The sequence below is a fragment of the Polyodon spathula genome, chromosome 1 (genome assembly GCF_017654505.1).
Source record: "Polyodon spathula isolate WHYD16114869_AA chromosome 1, ASM1765450v1, whole genome shotgun sequence".
NCBI classification, from domain to species: domain Eukaryota; kingdom Metazoa; phylum Chordata; class Actinopteri; order Acipenseriformes; family Polyodontidae; genus Polyodon; species Polyodon spathula.
This window is the reverse complement of record NC_054534.1, coordinates 64,899,595-64,917,260: the sequence shown is the minus strand read 5'-3', so window position 1 is coordinate 64,917,260 and position 17,666 is coordinate 64,899,595. Positions and strand designations below refer to the sequence as shown.

General features: G+C 38.2%; 1 protein-coding gene across 4 annotated transcripts in view; it reads right to left on the bottom strand.

Moving 5' to 3' along the window:
* Positions 1 to 6,775: 6,775 nt before the first annotated feature.
* Positions 6,776 to 17,666, bottom strand: part of LOC121320863 (ras GTPase-activating protein-binding protein 2-like) — a 20,541-nt gene continuing 9,650 nt past the window's right edge. The window contains exons 6-12 of one of the 4 annotated variants that reach the window (XM_041259587.1): positions 16,924 to 17,026; positions 16,066 to 16,252; positions 14,803 to 14,904; positions 13,106 to 13,208; positions 12,753 to 12,881; positions 10,826 to 10,953; positions 6,776 to 10,047 (exon numbers count right to left, since the gene is read on the bottom strand). In XM_041259587.1, coding sequence (XP_041115521.1) covers positions 9,772 to 10,047; positions 10,826 to 10,953; positions 12,753 to 12,881; positions 13,106 to 13,208; positions 14,803 to 14,904; positions 16,066 to 16,252; positions 16,924 to 17,026 — 1,028 coding nt within the window. In that variant the 3' untranslated portion in view covers positions 6,776 to 9,771. The remainder of the gene's footprint in view (positions 10,048 to 10,825; positions 10,954 to 12,752; positions 12,882 to 13,105; positions 13,209 to 14,802; positions 14,905 to 16,065; positions 16,253 to 16,923; positions 17,027 to 17,666) is intronic. The other 3 variants (XM_041259598.1, XM_041259607.1, XM_041259616.1) reach the window with 3 other exon arrangements.

Genomic DNA, 17,666 nt, shown 5'->3' with positions numbered 1-17,666 from the left:
TTGAAATGCACTTGCCCGCGTGTATATTTTAATAACTTATGATAATGATGTTCATGTTTGTGAAGCTTTCTTGGAACATTTTTAATATTTTACTTTATTTACAGTTTTCTTCTACTTAATAAACCTGCATTTTATTTCTTTTTTTTTTTTGTGATTATTAAGCATACAACCCTTTTTGGTCCTTCTATGAAATTGAAATTGCCCTGTCTGCACATTTTAGCAGATTTGCTCTCATATTTTTTACTATACCAGTACTTTTACCATTTTAGAGTTTAGAGTTCAGTGTTGAACCTCACAGTACAATTGATCTAATGTGACCCCCAATCTAGTTTTGCATTTAATCACTTCATCTGTTTATAGTGATCCTTTTTCAGGTGGAGAACTGAAATGATTGAATCGGTACATCCTCAGAGTTGTTGTTTAAATAAACAAAGTTCTGAAATGAGTTTGCCATATGTTTCATTTTATGGATTATTTAATTTATATACTGCTGATGGTTTCTATTTTGTTGCTGTTGTCCCCTTAAGAAAACTTTGGAAATAAACGGTACGAAAGTGAACATTGGCTGAAGTGTTGTGTTTGCACTATTTTGTTTCTGAATTGAAAAATTAATCTTTCAGCGTGTTAATTCACACCTTTAGCCTTCGTTTTTTAAAGTTAGTGTAACATTACCAGTTGGATTTTCCCTTTTAAGAAACACTGTAAGCAACGTACTAAGTAAATGGGAATCTCGATAACAGGAACATATATTCAAAGCATTTTCTCCTGGTTCTAGGAAAATTCATAATACATTTCCCAAGACCTTCTCATTTATTACTTGTGTTTAGTATTTGTGTTACAGTATTGATCTTCCATGTTCCATGTAATCATATTGTTACAGGGTGAAATAGTCTTCCTATGTATAAATCAAACACGGTACTAGAAAAAAAAAAAAAAAACTACTTTGTGTTTTGTTTGTTTCGGGTTCACAATAGGATTCTGTGTTTCTTCATGTCACAGATGGGTGAGTGGTGATGTGTCCAATCCAGGTAAACACACACAGGCCCAGTACTCGAGGTGAGTCGTCAGTGCACTTATTATTAAATAAAGTAAGCAAAAGGAACAAATAAATATGGCCTAAATAAACAAACACAATAATCCAACAAACACCATGCTGGTCTAAAGCAGTTGTTGTTGTAATGTTTTTATATATGTGGCCATCTCCAAATTGGTAATCACTTAATCAATTCGTTGATGGCATTACTCACAAGTTTAGATGGATGGGGAATTTAACCCCATCCACACTGAAAAAACAACAATAATAAAAACATTGTTTTTAACAAACACAACAAACACAAAACAATACATTTAAATAATAATAATAATAATAATAATAATAATAATAATATAATAATAATAATAATAATAATAATAGGGCTGGGGTGTAACCTGTCACCTCTCTAGTGGTGGAGGCAGAGGCAACGCCTGCTCCTCTCCTTCTGGCTGGACCTGTGCTGGTCGTCGGACACCTGGTTTTTACCACTCTCCCTTCAGTAGCATGTGTAATGGCTACTGAGATTTGCAAGGCAGGTTGCACTCTGGCGGTGGAGGCGGGAGCAGTGGGTAGTCTCCCTCACTGGAGACCGGTGAGGTGCCAGATATCTAAAAAGAAAGAGGACATGGTAGTGGCGTTCAAAAGAAGAGAGGGATTTTATAGTTTCATATATTTTATTATATAAGAAGCATCTATATTATTTTATAAATATTTATCCTACTACAGCACCTGTTGTGAAGGTCCATTGCAGCTACAGAAGGAATACAGGATTCCGGAACTTTCCTGTTTTCTTTTTTTAATATCTTTGAATTTTTGTCTAAAATGGGGATATAGTACTTTTAATATTTAAAAAAAAACACATACACGAAGAATACATAATGTGTGTGTACCCTTCTTAGATTACAACCGTTGTTAAAATGTTTACTGCATTATTGGTATGTTGTTTTAGTATTAAATAATAAACACTGTACCAGTGAAATGTAGAAAAAAAAAAATCTTTACAGTCAGATATGTGCTGTGCTGCAACTGACTCTCGAACGCATGTTATTACAAGTGACACACTTCAGTAATAAGTTATATTGTATGGTATTAGACTTGTCAGAAACAGTGGAAGTTATTCACGATGGATAACTGGTAGGTTTTTATTCATTGTGAAATGTAATGACAGTTTACTGATCGCAGTTGTGAGTCTGGCTCTTTGCATTTTTATCATATGTTAATTTAACCATGTGATCAATTGCATTCAGAATTCTGAATATTAAATTCCGATATCATAATGTTGGTTTAATTTTAATATATGAATTCCTGTATATTCCTGTTTTTATCACATTTGCCTGAAAGTGAGGAATGATTACATTGCTGTTAGGCACAAGGAACTGTGGATTATTTTCTTACCAATTCAAAAGAGTTGTTTGTGCCACTTAAAACATTTAATCGAAACTAATACTTTTTCGATAATGAGATTCAATTGTTAATTTGGTAATTGGATTTGCGTTTTGCTCTTTTGTTACGCTTAGTTCAAAAAGTTAAAATGTTTGTCTGTGAAAGGTATGTGAGCCAGGAATAGGGAGTAAAGTTATTGATCATTTTGCTGAACCTAAAAAAGATGAAGACCTAAATATCATTGCCAGCGATTGATTTTTGAGAAGTAATCAGGAAAAATGTAAGTGGGCTGTAAGCTTGTTTGAATAATGGTTAAACGAAAGAAATGTAAAATTCAAATTTAATGTCTGTATAATTGATGAAGCTTTACTAACTGATGAAACTGCTGTTGTTTCTGAGCTTGTCCAGAAAATATGTGAAATAAAAATTAGAAGGGGTGTTTATGTTGAAATTAATTTGTAATTATAAAAAACTATTTTTACATGATGTTAATGTACAATTGTATTACTTTTAGCAAGCAATATGAAATGCTCAACTGAAATCACAAGCCCATTTCCAAGTGTTACGTTTGAAATGTGTATTCTAATTCTTGAAATGATTGTTGCATAATAAAATTGATTTTGCTTTTCTGTTGAATTGTTCACACTGTGATTGTTTTCCTGTGGACTCGTAGCCACATAGCCACTTTTAGTTAGAATATTTGTAGAATCAACCAATCAAATGATCAAAGGGTGATGTCACACAAATGTTTTAAGTGTAGCAGAGCAGAAGAGCTTTGCATGTAAATATAGGGCAGGGCAAAGCCCTGCTTGTATATTCACTGTATGTTGGGATTTTGTAGGCCACAGGAGGGGTATCATGGCCAAAGGCCTAAAAACTACAGGTCCCACAAGCCTCTAGGGCTGAATTGGACACCTGGGTGCATGTGAAGGAATTGTTTAATGGAATTACTGTTTGAGTGTTTGTAATTATTGTCATGCCCATATGGATAAGATAACACAGTTGCTTCTGGTGCTGGAAGAACTAGCACAGTACTTGTTTCGGATGGAGGTATTTCTGTAGTCGAGACGTTCCGTTTAAACTTTTATTTTGCTCTGGGAGCAGTATTTTGTAAAAGTGTTTCTTTAATTTAATAAATACACACAGCAGCACTCCAGCTTAAGGGGATCAGGAGAGGGTATCCAGTGTTCATGGAAGCAATGAAGGAGCTTGTGGACTGGATCTATGAGGAGCAGTCCTAGTTTGCTCGGGCAGGTGTCCCAAAGTACTCATTTTGCCTATGGTATGGGCATGAGGAGGAAAGCTGCCCAGAAACGACTGAGCCACGGACCTTGAATGGAAGAGCCACAGTGTCCAGTGCTCCCCTCAAGGGGTGGGGGGGGCAGGTCACGAGTTCCCCCCCCTCAGGGGGGGGATCCCGAGCCTCCAGTACTCAAGGGGAGGGGGGGCTCGAGCGACCAGCGACGGAAGACTAGCTGCTGCTCCTGCCTCTAACAGCAGAGAGACTACCTGCTGCTCCCTCTGCTGGCTAAGTACACAAAAAAAACACCCCAAACAATTAGTTGCGATTGGGCAGTCCTGTCATTTTCACACCAGATTCAGCCTTTAACTTCTTTGATTGGACAACGCATGTGCATGTAATGTTCCAACTGACGTGCAATGAGACGTGCAAGTCAAAGATTAATATAGGAATTATGGCCTCTGGGAACAGGTGAAAATACAACACATAATTGGCAACTCTTAAAAAAATAAATGCTTTTAATGCTACATTAGAAGATATGTATGGAAATACATATCACTCAAAGGAGCCTTTGGGAAAAAAAAGGTACAATTAAATTATTCATTTAAACAGTTCATAGTTTACAAATCATGCACAAAACATGCCTTCTCTGACCACAACATCACATTTAATTTAGACTTTACGGACTTTTCTTGATATCAACTCTGAGGACACCTGGTAGTACCATGCGAAACACGCTTAAACGGCTGTTGTAAAATCATGACCAAGTACTAGACAAGTTATTATTGACAGCTGCAAAAATCTCCACTGCCCTCGTAACTAAATCATTGACCCCCCTAAAAGAAATCGCTAAAAAGTGTGTGTGTGTGTGTGTGTATAATAACACACACACACACACACACACACACACACACACACACACACATATATATATATATATATATATATATATATATATATATATATATATATATATATATGGACGTGGACACTAACCAACAACACATTTCAATATTTAAAAAAAGGTTTCTCCCAATTTCAATAAATCTTACATATCCAATTTACACACTGTAGAGTTTAATCCATTAACGACCAAGATAACTGGTATTTAAAATGTTTTGACTTTGGGAGACGTGTGTCAGAGGTTTTACTATACGTATTTTATAATACAGCCTATGTACAGCAAGTGTACAAAACATTAGGAACACCTTCCTAATATTGAGTTGCACCCCCTTTTGCCCTCCTAACAGCCTCAATTCATTAGGGCATGGACTCTACAAGGTGTTGAAAGCGGTCCATAGGGATGCTGCCCCATGTCTCCAATGCTTTCCAGTTGTGTCAAGTTGGCTGGTAGTGGATCTCTACTCCGAATAGCTCGTTCCATCTCATCCCACAGAAGCTCAATTGGATTGAGATCTGGTGCCTGGGCAGGCCACTGCAGTAAGCTGAATTCACTGTCATGTTCGTGGCACCATTCCTGGACAATCCTAGCCTTGTGGCATGGGGAATTATCCTGCTGAAAAAATCCATTAGCAGATGGATACACTGCTGCCATGAAGGGATGCACCCGATTGGCAATGATGTTCAGATATCCTGTGGCATTCACATATTGCTCCACTTTTATCAAGGTGCCCAATGTGTGCCATGAAAACACACCCCACACCATCACACCACCAGCAGCCTGCAATGTTGACATGCAGCATGATGGATGCATGTACTCATATGGTTTTCTCCATACCCTAGTCCTCCCATCAGAGTGAAACAGCAGGAACCGGGATTCATCAGACCAGGCAATGTTTTTCCAATCCTGTTTTCGTTCCTTAGCCCACTGCAACCGCAGTTTCTTGTGTTTTGCTGAAAGAAGTGGGACTCTGTTAGGTCATCGGCTGCCATACCCATTCGTGTCAAGGTACAACGAGTTGCGCATTCTTTTATGGGTCTTTTGGCACCAATGTTGTACTGGACTGTCAAATACAAACTGTAGTCCGTCTGTTGCTCTGCACAATTCATGTCAGCCTCCTTTGGCCTCTTTCATCAATGAGCCATTTTCAACCATTGGCCTGTCGTTGGCTGGATGTCCTTTGGGTGGTGGACCATTTTAATCTGCTCCCCAACACAGCTGGTCATAGTTGGAAACTCCCCTAGAGCTCAGTCTATTTTATATTATTTGCAACCATTGAGAGGGTCTGGTTTATGTTGCTCCAATCTTGAGTTATTAATCTCTATAAAGCTGCCTTTACAGGGCTTAGTTTCTGTACTCGTATATAAATGATGAGTAGGTTGAGCTGACACTTAAAAGGCCACATAATTTGTTCAAAGCAGATAAAAAATGGTAACTGTCTTGGAGAAATATAACCCAGATGAACAATTACTTAAGTTACACAAACGCACACAACACATTGGTTTAGGGACAGCAGGGTAAGCCATTTAGTCACATTTTATTAGCGTGAAGTAACAGTCTTCACAATAGGTGCAGTTTTTCTTTTTATTGGTCAGAAACCTGCAGATATGTAGAATCCCTCTTCTGCCTAAAAAACAATTTGCTTGAAAGGATGGAATGTTTAATATAAAAGGCAACTATCAAACTTTTCAATTTGGTGGTGGAGGGGAGGTCACTCATTCTGGGTAGAGAATGACCAATACTGTATTTTTCATAGTTAACAAAAGCTGAAAAGGAAACTAATACTACAGTAAGCAATCCTCAGAAATAAATTGGGCTGTGCATACTCAAAGTATGAGGTGCTTGTCAGCCCAACAGGTTTATTACTTCCTTACTATTGCACTCAAGCATTTATACAATAGTTTAAAAGGTTAACAGTTACACCAGTGATTCTGAAATACAAGGGAAATCAGTTGGATAAGTGGTTCTTGTTATACTGTATATGTAAATCCAACTGCAGTACACAAGGGAAATTCCTCCGCCTCATTATCCATGTGTTAGGGGGTGGGGGTGCGTGTGGAGAGAAATTACCTTGTTCTACAAGTTTCAGCTTTGCAGCACCTCATTGAACTCAAGTTAACATTCCTCTAAAGGTTTCACATGAGAAACACATTAACAGCCAAGAGTGGTGTCTAATATGAGAAGAGACTGCAATGTTGGAAGAGAACAGGACAGTGAATTATGCAGACATCAGTAGTTTATTGTATGTCAAGTCCAACACATTCAAAATGGAAAAAACAAAATAAAAATACTCTGCACCTGCAACACATTAAACTAGTTTCCTACTAGCATAAAGATGCTTTAACACAGAAAAAAATAAAATAAAATCGCAAACCAAGGTTTACCATACCTGCTAAAGCCAAGAAGGTAAGTCAATTCCCATAAACAAAAATAGACTGGAATGATACACATACTGCTTTCTTATACCTTTCGTACAAACCACCTACTGCACTCGCCATAGTGGAAAGGTTTATTGGCTTTGCTTTAGGAGGTACCATAAAACACAAAAGGGGGTGAAAACAGTAGAGTCCACAGTAAATAATGAGAACAAACAAAACACCAGGAAAACATCTGATGCAGAGCTTTGTTCATAGCATTCATTTTGGAAGCAAGTCAGAGCACTTCAGATTTTTGTTGTTTTGTTAAATGGGTCTTTTTCTCCCCCTCTATTTCACTTCTTGATTAGGTGTTTAGTCCCAGGATGATTTGCCATAAGTCTGCTGGTGAGCTGAGCCAAAGCATGGGAAGAGTTTGATAATCCAGGAGGAAAAAAAAAAAAAAAAAAAAATGGTTAAACTGACAAGCTAAAAATCTGAAATAAAATATGCGACGCTCAGTACAACCTTCAAATACTGCGGGGAGGAGATGCCCACCTTACTCCCCTCGTTCCTTGTCTGATGGAAACTTCAAGTATATTTACCTCCAGGGCACAACAGTACCAAAAACTTGGGGGACGGGGGACAACAATTTACGTGATGAAAAAGCATGCATGTCCCAGAAATGTTGAAAATAGTGCAAGTCTACCAAACAAGGAAAACCTCAAAAATCGTTTACAAAAGGTGCTGTATAAAAACTGAGTAGACTTCCCTGTAAAGTTCATGACCGGTTGGTAAGCAATGGCTGCAGTTCAGGGTGTAAACAAAATTACTACTTGTGCATTTTTCATCCCATGCAAGTTACTGGAAGTCTTCTGTTACCAAGACCAGCTTTAAAATGCTTCCATGCCAACTGGCAGACTACTAGAGTAACTTTTTCAATTGACAGTTGCCTCAAAACCAGAACACAGATAATGCAGTTAAGCACACTGAATATCAGCATGACCACATACGGATGGGGAAAAGGAAAAATACAGGGGTGAGGGGCACAACGGCCATAACCTTCTGTAAATCTGTACAGATAACTACAACAGGACTGCCAACGGCATTTGAACATTTAAAAATGAATGGCAAAAAGGCAAAAGTTCTTTAATGGTTCTGAAGTGTTCAGAGAAAAAAAACAACAGCACCTTTCTTTCTTTGAATCAAAAATAAAAGTACTCCAGTTCATAACATGAAGCACTATGATGATATTCAGTCTCTTTAGGGATTGACAAGAAGTCTGGTTTCTTTCGCCGTTTGATTTGTTCATCATAGAACTGTTCAGCTTACATTCTACTGGGTCACTCCATGACTGGTGACAATGGTTGCATTTCCTGCATCTGTTGCAATTTTTTTCCTCTGCCCAACCATTTTGTCTGAAGTGCTGATTTACAAACCTATAGGAGCTGGTTCATAACACTGTTGCATTTAGGACTGGGTAAGCACATACCATAATTAGGCATTTTAGTAAAATCTAATTATTTATAGCCACTGCTCCTTGCATTAAAAACATGCAGTATCCTTGCCAGGTTGTGATGCCACAAATAAAATTAAGAAAACCACAAAAAATAAACACTTTGTACTTAACATATTAAAAACATCAAAACTAATTTAATACAAACTTTTAGGCATCTTTTACAGAGCAAGATGCTTTAACGCAATGTTGCCTTTCAAAGCAAAAACCCAATTCATGGACGCTGGATGCAACTAGATAAATCACGGTACACATTCATGCAACTCTCCCCACATTGATCAAAAGGTCAAAATGGATCATAAAGCAAATTTAAATAAAAATGTAAACCCTTCCTCCTACAAGGATACTGCAACTTACATTTACCTAACTTCAGAACAAAGACTTTCCAGCCTTTTTGGCATTCACAATGCAATAGTGCATCACACTGCACAGAGTTACTAGACACTGGAATGATGGAATAGAAGGCACCATCATGTACAAAAAAAAACAAAAAAAACAGTAAGCTTTGATTTTGCGTTGACCAGTACTTTCTGCAGTTGGGCAAAAAATAAAAAGTACAAAAGATGAGCCACCAAACTCCTAGTGTTGAGGTTGGTATTTGCTTTTCCTTTCTCTTTCAAGTCCAGGATTGCACTTTATTCGTTTACAAGAAAATAAACTCTTGCTGTTATGAAGCAGGTTAATTTAGGGATAACGATGTGGGGGAGAAAAAAAAAAAATGAGTTTGTGGTCACAGCGAACAGGATTTGAGATGAGCCCTCGTAATTTGACTAGCTACAGAACAGACAACTGTAGGGTGTTCTCCAGCCTCAGCCCACAGATATCTATGTAAAACTACAAGAATACCCATTAGTGCATATTGATGAGTGCATAAATACAAGTTTTTGTTTTAGCAAAGTATTTAAAAAAAAAAAAACCCCAAAAAAACACCACACGTTTTCACCATTTGTTTCTAACAGTAATGGGCAGATCACTTTTACAAAATGTGCAGTAGAGGATTAGAAGATAAGCCCCCCCCCCTTTAACTTTAGGCAATTTAAAAATTTCTTCTCCAAATGATGGGCTGTACTATTGAAGTGATGTCTTTCAGTCCCTTTCATGTTGCAGATTAATTTTTTCTTGTAACTATAAATTATGTTTTTGAACCCTGTTGAGAACACAGGCAAGGATGTTCAGCTTATAAAGTTCGTAAACGAATGCAGTTTTTCACATCAAAGAAATAGCCGACAGGCTGTGTCACATTCCAAAGCCCAAAAGAAAAAAAAAAGTATATATATATATATAGATTTCGTTAACGAGAACGCAAAGATGAACATGGAACTACTTCCAAACTGCAGGCTGCAATCAACGGCGCGGTGCTGTAAAGCGGCTCTCGCCCTGGCCAGCTCCTCTTCCTGAGCCAAGCCCTGGTTTCTGAGCCATGCCTCCCCTGGGTGGCGGTCCTCTTCCATCCCGATCCCGCATCGTGCCGCCTCCCACGATACCGCGAGGTCCCCCAGGTCCTCTGTCATTGCGCCGCATGTCCCTGCGGTCATCTCCGCTTCTTGTTTCCCTCTCCCTGAACGCACGAGTTTTCTTTTCTTCCACATTCAGCCGTACCTCTCCACGGAACATTATGGGCTAAAGAAAGTGAAAGGAATTATATTTATTAATTCCATTTGTTTTTTTTTTTTTAAAGTTCAATAATTTCTTTCTGAACAGTTTTATTGGTGTCCAAATACACAAACACTGTCGATGGAGTACCAAGTATCCTGTTGATATGCAGTGCCTTTTAAACTTGTTTTACTATGAATAAAATAACTTAAAATGGTGCATGTAAAAAACGGCACGTGTGAAAATAAATTAGACCTGAAGCGCCTGACCGGCACTAAATAAAAATGGACCACATTTACAATTACAGTGGTGGAAGGGTCGATGTCAAGAGTATTTCCAAGAGCCTAAACCATAACTTTAATAATTATAAATAACAAATACACTTCATGCACCGTGTACACAAAGGTGAACATGTTTTGTGATCTGCCCCCCCTTTTTTTTTTTTTTTTTTTTTTTACACCTTTACTTGCTATACTTACAGATCAATTGAACGCACAGGAAAGCGAGAAAGCATTGGCTGCATTTGAAAGCCAACATTAAGAGGGCATGTACTATAACAGAGACTTTCTTTCATCAAGCAGAATAAAAAGGTAAACTGCATAAACAAATACTATATGTATATCCATTTTCCAGCAGAATGATTTGGAACAGTGATAACAGTTTGAAAGTTAACATTTGCCAAAGATTAGGGACATCATATGGACTAATCGGGTTAAAGGAAATCTGATCAATTTTTTAATAGTGCATTATTTTTAAGTCACCAACATATTACCAGTAGACTATGGAAAAAAACATTAATACTTGCCCCCCCTACCTTTGCACCCAAGATTCTCTGTACAGGATCAGAGTCATCAAAAACCACAAACCCAAAGTTGGGTAGTTTGCCTCCAACTCCCTTGGTGTTGATGCGCAGTTCAACCACATTGCCAAATGCTAAAATGGAGAAAATATACAGTATTTAATTCCTATAAGCTAGTAGTCTTTAAAAATAATTAGAACTTAAATATATATTATTATCGATAGATAGGAGGGATAAACCACGACGGGCCACGCAGTACCACACCTGGGAAGTGGTGTGTGTGTATATATATATCTATCTATCTATATATATTTCTCAAAATGGCACAGCCCGAAGTGGTTTATACCGCTTGTGACTTGGCGGAATTAAAATTAAAAACACATTTTAAAATTAAAACAAAAACTTACATTGTGTATACATCTGCAGTGTAATATAGTCCCATATTCAATTTATTGTTCACTAAAATAAAATTGCACGTTTATTGTGAATTTATGTTTCAAAAGTGGCATCTTGAAACTGGAAGACTGAACACAAGCTAATGAAGTTGAAGGTCTGAGCGGAGTTTCAAATAATACCGAGAAGGGCAGTACAGGAGCTGCGATGGATGCTGAAGCCGGACCTTGAGCCAAGGTTGTGACCTTGTTGTATGCAAGGCACACATATTCAAGTCAGTTTTCCTTTCGGATCTCAATAGACTACGTTTGTTGTTGAACGACCTTGTGTCCATGTTGTGCCAGATTAAGTTTGAGATTGAACCACATTTTACACAATCAAACCACGGTGTCAGGGGACAGTGACTCAGGTTTCCCAAAGACGTTTTGAATCCAGGCCAGTAATTCCGGGGAGTGGTGCCTGGCCCTGTACCTGCTTTTCTAAAAGTTTTCATGACTGACAGGAATACATTATTGCTGGTTTTAATCTCGCCATCAGCAGAGATGTTAACACTTCTACTGTTAAAATAGTACAGCTCTCAACATTATAAAACTGGAAACTGAATACTGGTCGCCAGTTGAACTTCCTGTACTGGCATAAAATGCTCTTTAATAATGTTGAGATTTTTTGGACTACTTCTCTTAAAATGAAAGTCCATATTTTTTTTCCATAAGCCAGTCTACATGAACAGCCCAGCTCAATTTTTGTTTTCTTCTACTTCATTTATCTGTTCCTCATCTACTGTTATGTGTCTAGTCTTGACAGCTGCTGGTGTACTTATTTTATTTTTATCTTTTTCAGGTGGACTGCTGTCTTCACTCAGCAAGTTGGTGTTGTACCAGTTATCCGTTGTCATCCACAAATATATTAAAGGAAATAGGTGGCACATCAGTCATTTTTGGCAGTGGTTTAACTAATAAATAAAATGGCAGGTTTGTCATGGAACTCAGAATGTAGTGGTGCGCAGTGATTTATTCGGTGTGAAGTGGCTCATTAATATGCAAGCCATGGTATACGCTATATATGCACGGTCATGTGATGCTGTTTAACCAACCAGAGGTTATTTTTTCCAGCTATAAATACAGCAAAAATTGTGGTACTGCAGCTTTAATTGGAAGACCAGCATGATTTGACATGTTGTTGCTCACTGCTTGAGTGAGGTAGCGTCTTCAGGATGATATTCAGAGCTGGTTAAGTGAATTTTCTGCATCGTGATGGGGTCACTCACAAGGGGTTCTACATTTTTATTAACCCTAACCCGTGGTGTCAACCCAATTTAGATGGGGGCACACTGTATCAGGGTCCTGTCATACTTAGAACCGCAAAATCTTTGTTCAGGGTGGGGCTGTCTTGCGTACACCCCATCCTAATGCAGAAAATTCCCATAACCCAATCGGAAGACGCTACCTCACTCAAACAGTGAGCAGCAATGTCTCAATGCGCGTTGGTCTACCAGACGAAAAAAAAAGAAAAAGAAAAAAAAGAAATTTAAACAACTTACTCATGAAAAAGTCTTTGAGCTCATTTTCATCAATATCATGAGGCAGATTGCCAACAAAGAGCTGGTGGCTATCCGGATAGCGCACAGTTCTACGATTATCCATGTCACTCGACTCAGATTCTCCTCGTCCTACAAATTCAACGAGTGTTAGAGTCAAGAGAATCACTCTAATTAAGACCTTCTAGAGAGCTTGTTATGCCAAAGGCCCCTAAAAAACTTAAGAAAAAAAACAAACAAGAGGAAAATTTAGCATTTCCACTGTCCAATAAAGCCTGAAAATGCATTACACAGCCTGACAAAAAAAACCAAACAAACCTAGTGGGTTTGAGGTCTCATTACATTAGGTAACTTACCAGGCCTGGGCCCTCTGGGAACAAATCCTGGTCTCTCTCTGGTGCGCTGATCACGGACTCTGGGGGGTGGAGCCTGTACCTCCAATTTGTTCTCCATTCTGGTCTGAAATAGCAGTGGAAAAATGTATTAACAAAAAGCACAGGAAAATCTGACAATGCAGACCTGAACTAAATATTTCATACAGCTTTTCAACTTTACACACAAATGTAAAATAAGGTTAATTTACAGAAAAAAAGTAGCTTTAGATATTTCAAAAAGCACATCCAACAGCAAACTAGGCTAGCTTTGGCATCCTTAGGAGTAGGCACATGCACCTTAACCAGTAGATGATGCAGTAGTCAGTTAAGACTAAGGGGAGGCTAACTGATTACAGCCATTTCCAAAGCAACTACCTTAACACTAGAGCTGCCATGTGGGTCATTGTGACCCATTTTGGACTTAATGTTAATTACTCTTCCGTTTTAAGTCATAGGTGTATGTCCGTTTGACTTTTCCTAAATATATTTAAATATCCTGACGGCTTTGATAGCCAGAATCGCAAAACTGAAATTTATAAACAGTTCTACCTAGAACCGCCAAGTGAGTCAATGTGGCCCCATGCATTAATACATGTCTTTTTTTTTTTTAATAGAAAAATGCAAGATATTCTATTTTTGTAAATGCAGCAAATGACAGGCCCCCAGCTCCTAGCATACTTTTATTTCAAGCCTTTGTTTGTAGAGTACATTGCAGTGATTGTGGATTTGTCAAGAAGCCAACTCTTTCAATGTACCTGGGAGACAACAATCCTTGGTTTTGTTCCACAAATGCAACTGGGAATATCTCAGAAGAAAATATTTAATCTTGAAAGTAGTCAGTCATTTTGATAGGAATACGGCAAGCTGCACTCAGAAGCATGCAGCAAACAAATGACAGGTAGGATAACAACTTGCCTAATATATTAGAAAAGTGCATAAAATGTTTCATATCACTTTTAGAAAAAAACATTTCAGCTTTACAGGTTTGTATGTACCGGTTTACACAATAGTGTCCAATGGAACCATGTCAGTTTACAACACAGCTCCTGGATGCAGGCACAGTCAGTTGGCAGACGCGTAAGGTCCTCCATAGAGTACAATGCAGCCATCATACCGGAAGCAGTGTTATATTTTATTTGTATGTAGTATTAGAAACAATGATTTCAATTTTATAATTGTGTGTACATATACTCGTTTACATCTGTACGCTGGTATATGTATATACCCGTTTCTTTTGAAATGTGTATTTTATTTCACTGGTTTGTAGTTGTGCTGTATATGCACTCACAAAAAAGCATTTTACATTTAATTTTCCATTTATACACAATGTTTCTGCGATACAAATGTTAGACATGATCATATTCATGAATAGTATGTTTCTCATTTTCATAACGAAACAGTTAAATGTATGGATCAAAGTGAAAATCCAGCGGTTCTAGTGTTAAGACAGTAGACCTGTTTTACAGTATTTTATGTTAATAAACTATCACTACTGTGCCTGAAATTAGAAACACTACAAAATAATAGTGCGAGCCATCCAGAGGAAGTTCTAACTAAAAGGCTGCCCTGGATGAGAATGTATACCGCTAAAAGACTAAGATTCTACAAAACAAACTGACTGTTTACTTAACTATTTGTGGCGATAGAAAAAAAGGCCAATCCATTCACAGACTGATTACCTGTGAGGCTGGTGCTTTAACAACATGGGGTGGAATTCCAGAGGAAGGGACAGTACCACTAGGAGGCAAGTTTTTACTGGTCACGGAAGCCCAGGAGAAAGCCTGCAGAAATGTAATAAACTCTGCTACAGATCAAGATATTTCATTTCCTGCCTCAACATATTGTGCCGTTTACACAAAAAATTGAAAGTAGTTCTTATTTTCGTTGCTTTATGGGTAGAACTGAAACACCATATCTAATAAAAGCATTATTCTTTACCAAGGAACAATATCTTTTTTTATATACATATTACACACTTTCTTCTTCTATAGTAGGATCACTCAATACATGGCTGTTAATCCAAATAGCACACATCCACTGTATGCATGGTCTTGCACCACATTCAAGGCATACCGTATTCCTTTGAATTTAAGACAGTCCAAATTTTCAACATCGTTTTGAGGAAAAAAAATAAAATATGCATTTACAAAGACAACCTCAATTGCACTTTTCTATTGTACAAAACTGACACGAAACAGTGTTGTAGATTAACTAGAGCTTGTTTATCGTGCTGCACACTATAATCTTAAAATGGCATCTCTGTCATACACATACCACCACTCACGGCATCACACCCTGGCAACAGCAAGCACAAAACAACACTCCACAGCATCAGGCAACACATAACCCAGCAACCACAACTGCACTGAACGCTCGCTTGGCATGTCGAAAAATATGGGGGCCTGATCAGCATTTCCGAACTGTGCAAGCTGGTACTGTTTGTTAGAAATGCTGAAACTGTAAACGTTTCTCTTGGCGTTCCTCAGGAAGCCTGGTTTGTTTTTTTCTCAGCAAAAAGTCACGTTTGTGCCACTTGTGTATTCGGGCAGAGGCCTTTGTTGTCTTTTTCCAGTAGTCAGCCACATTGCTGTTTGTGTACTCATGTCTTGGTGATTTTAACACACACACCATTATACTCTACTTAAGACCCAAGCTATTTGAGAAACAAAAAAATGGTTAAAAAAAAAAAAAAATCTTAAATTTGAAGGAATACAGTATTACGCAACTTGAAAGGTCTTTGAAAAGTTACACCAGAAAAACCGTGATCAGAGTAAGAAACTGGGGTCAACATAGTGCTACTACAATGGATCAAGAGAATGTCCATCCTTTATAGATATCTAACTGCATTTAAAATAGTTTCACATAGTTGCCATGTACAGCAATATTACAAAATGAATGCCTATATGCCCCTGTATAATGATTTACAAAATCAGATGGCAGACCTTTGGTAGTTCCTGGGTGTTGGATGTTGGCTCAGCAGGAACTGGGGAGAGTGCCTGATCCTCCAGCTCGTCAAGGACCTTATTTTCGATCTCTGGCTTCAGCTCCTCGCTCTTCTGCTCTGGTTCTGGTTCTGGTTCTGGCTCAGCCTCGGGCTCTGGTTCCTCCAGAGGCTCTTCCAAACCATTGCTGTATTTGTAAACAGACAGATTAATAGCATTCGTTTTGTGAGAAAGTAGCTTTCAAAACACAGCACATGCTACAGCCAGCGGCAGAACAGCCATTGAACCCAGTGAAACTACAGGGGGCAACACACTCCAAAGGGGGGGGGGGGGGGGGGGGGGGGGGGGGGAGTGTTATGTACCAAAAATAAAACTAAAGCAAATGAATATGCCTGTATTTGTTTTAAAAAGATAATTCAACTACGAGAATTTCTCAGAATGCAGAATCCTGGAAGAATTGGTGATTAAAAACTTTTGCTTGCGAATAAAAATAAGTGTGGTGCTGGATTTAAAGATGCATGCAAAATCCAATTCCAGTACGCGAGTAGAAAACATTCATGTTACATGAAGTCGTATAACATTTCAGACTTGTTAACACTGAGAATTAAATATTGAAGACTTTGCATGTTTATAAACCTAAAATGTCTCACTTCAGAGCCTGAGGGGACCCACAACAACATCCTGCACTGATACCCATCTTTTTCTTCATCTGCCACTGGCTACAGCTATGTACTACTGCCACAGCTAAATTGTTCCCTACTTGAAAGAGCACTTTCTTCACTGACCAAAAAGCACACTGCCTCTTAAACTGGTTAGATGGAGCTGGAAGTAGTCCAAGGATTATTTCCAGGTACTCACGTTACAGGATGTGGCTCGTAGTAGGTGCTACTAGGACTCTCTTGTGCAGGTTCAGGGGAGGGCTGCCTTTCTTCCTGTTCTTCCTCCACTTCCTCTTCAGATTCTTAGAGAAGTTTAAAAATGTAAACACTACATGCTTAAACAGAATCTCGAATGGGAGTTTATGAACAACAAAACATCTTTGAACAATAATTTGAATTAAAGAGTAATCTTGCAGGTCAAAACACACCAATACGTTTCTGTACAGATTTCAATTAGAAAATAGTTTTTATGCGATTAAATATTAACAAAACAACAAAGATATGATGGATTTTGTGTGGTGTACAGCCACACCCACTCAGAAATCACGCTGGCCGAACTAAAACTGGAAGTTAGATATGAAAAGGTAAAAAACACACGTTGACTGCTGCTGAAAACACAGGTGGTGAAGTCAAAGACCCAATTAATTTTAAGGAACAAGTGCCACAACCCTACATTTCTGAACCGCCGGCAAGGCAGTGGGATCCCACTGAAACAGAGGCAGTGACTAAACAGGGAATCGACAAGAAATTCCCTTAAAAAATCTGTGGCGGACCGGCAACACTGCATGGAGAGTGCAATTTCAAAAATTGTAACGAGTTTGATTACCAATAATATACACTTCAGTCTCTGTGCTCTGATTCGTTTATATTAGGACTGCATCCATTTCAATGATAACAAATTATCTGCATCATATATAACTGGAGTTTAAAACAAACAGCAGT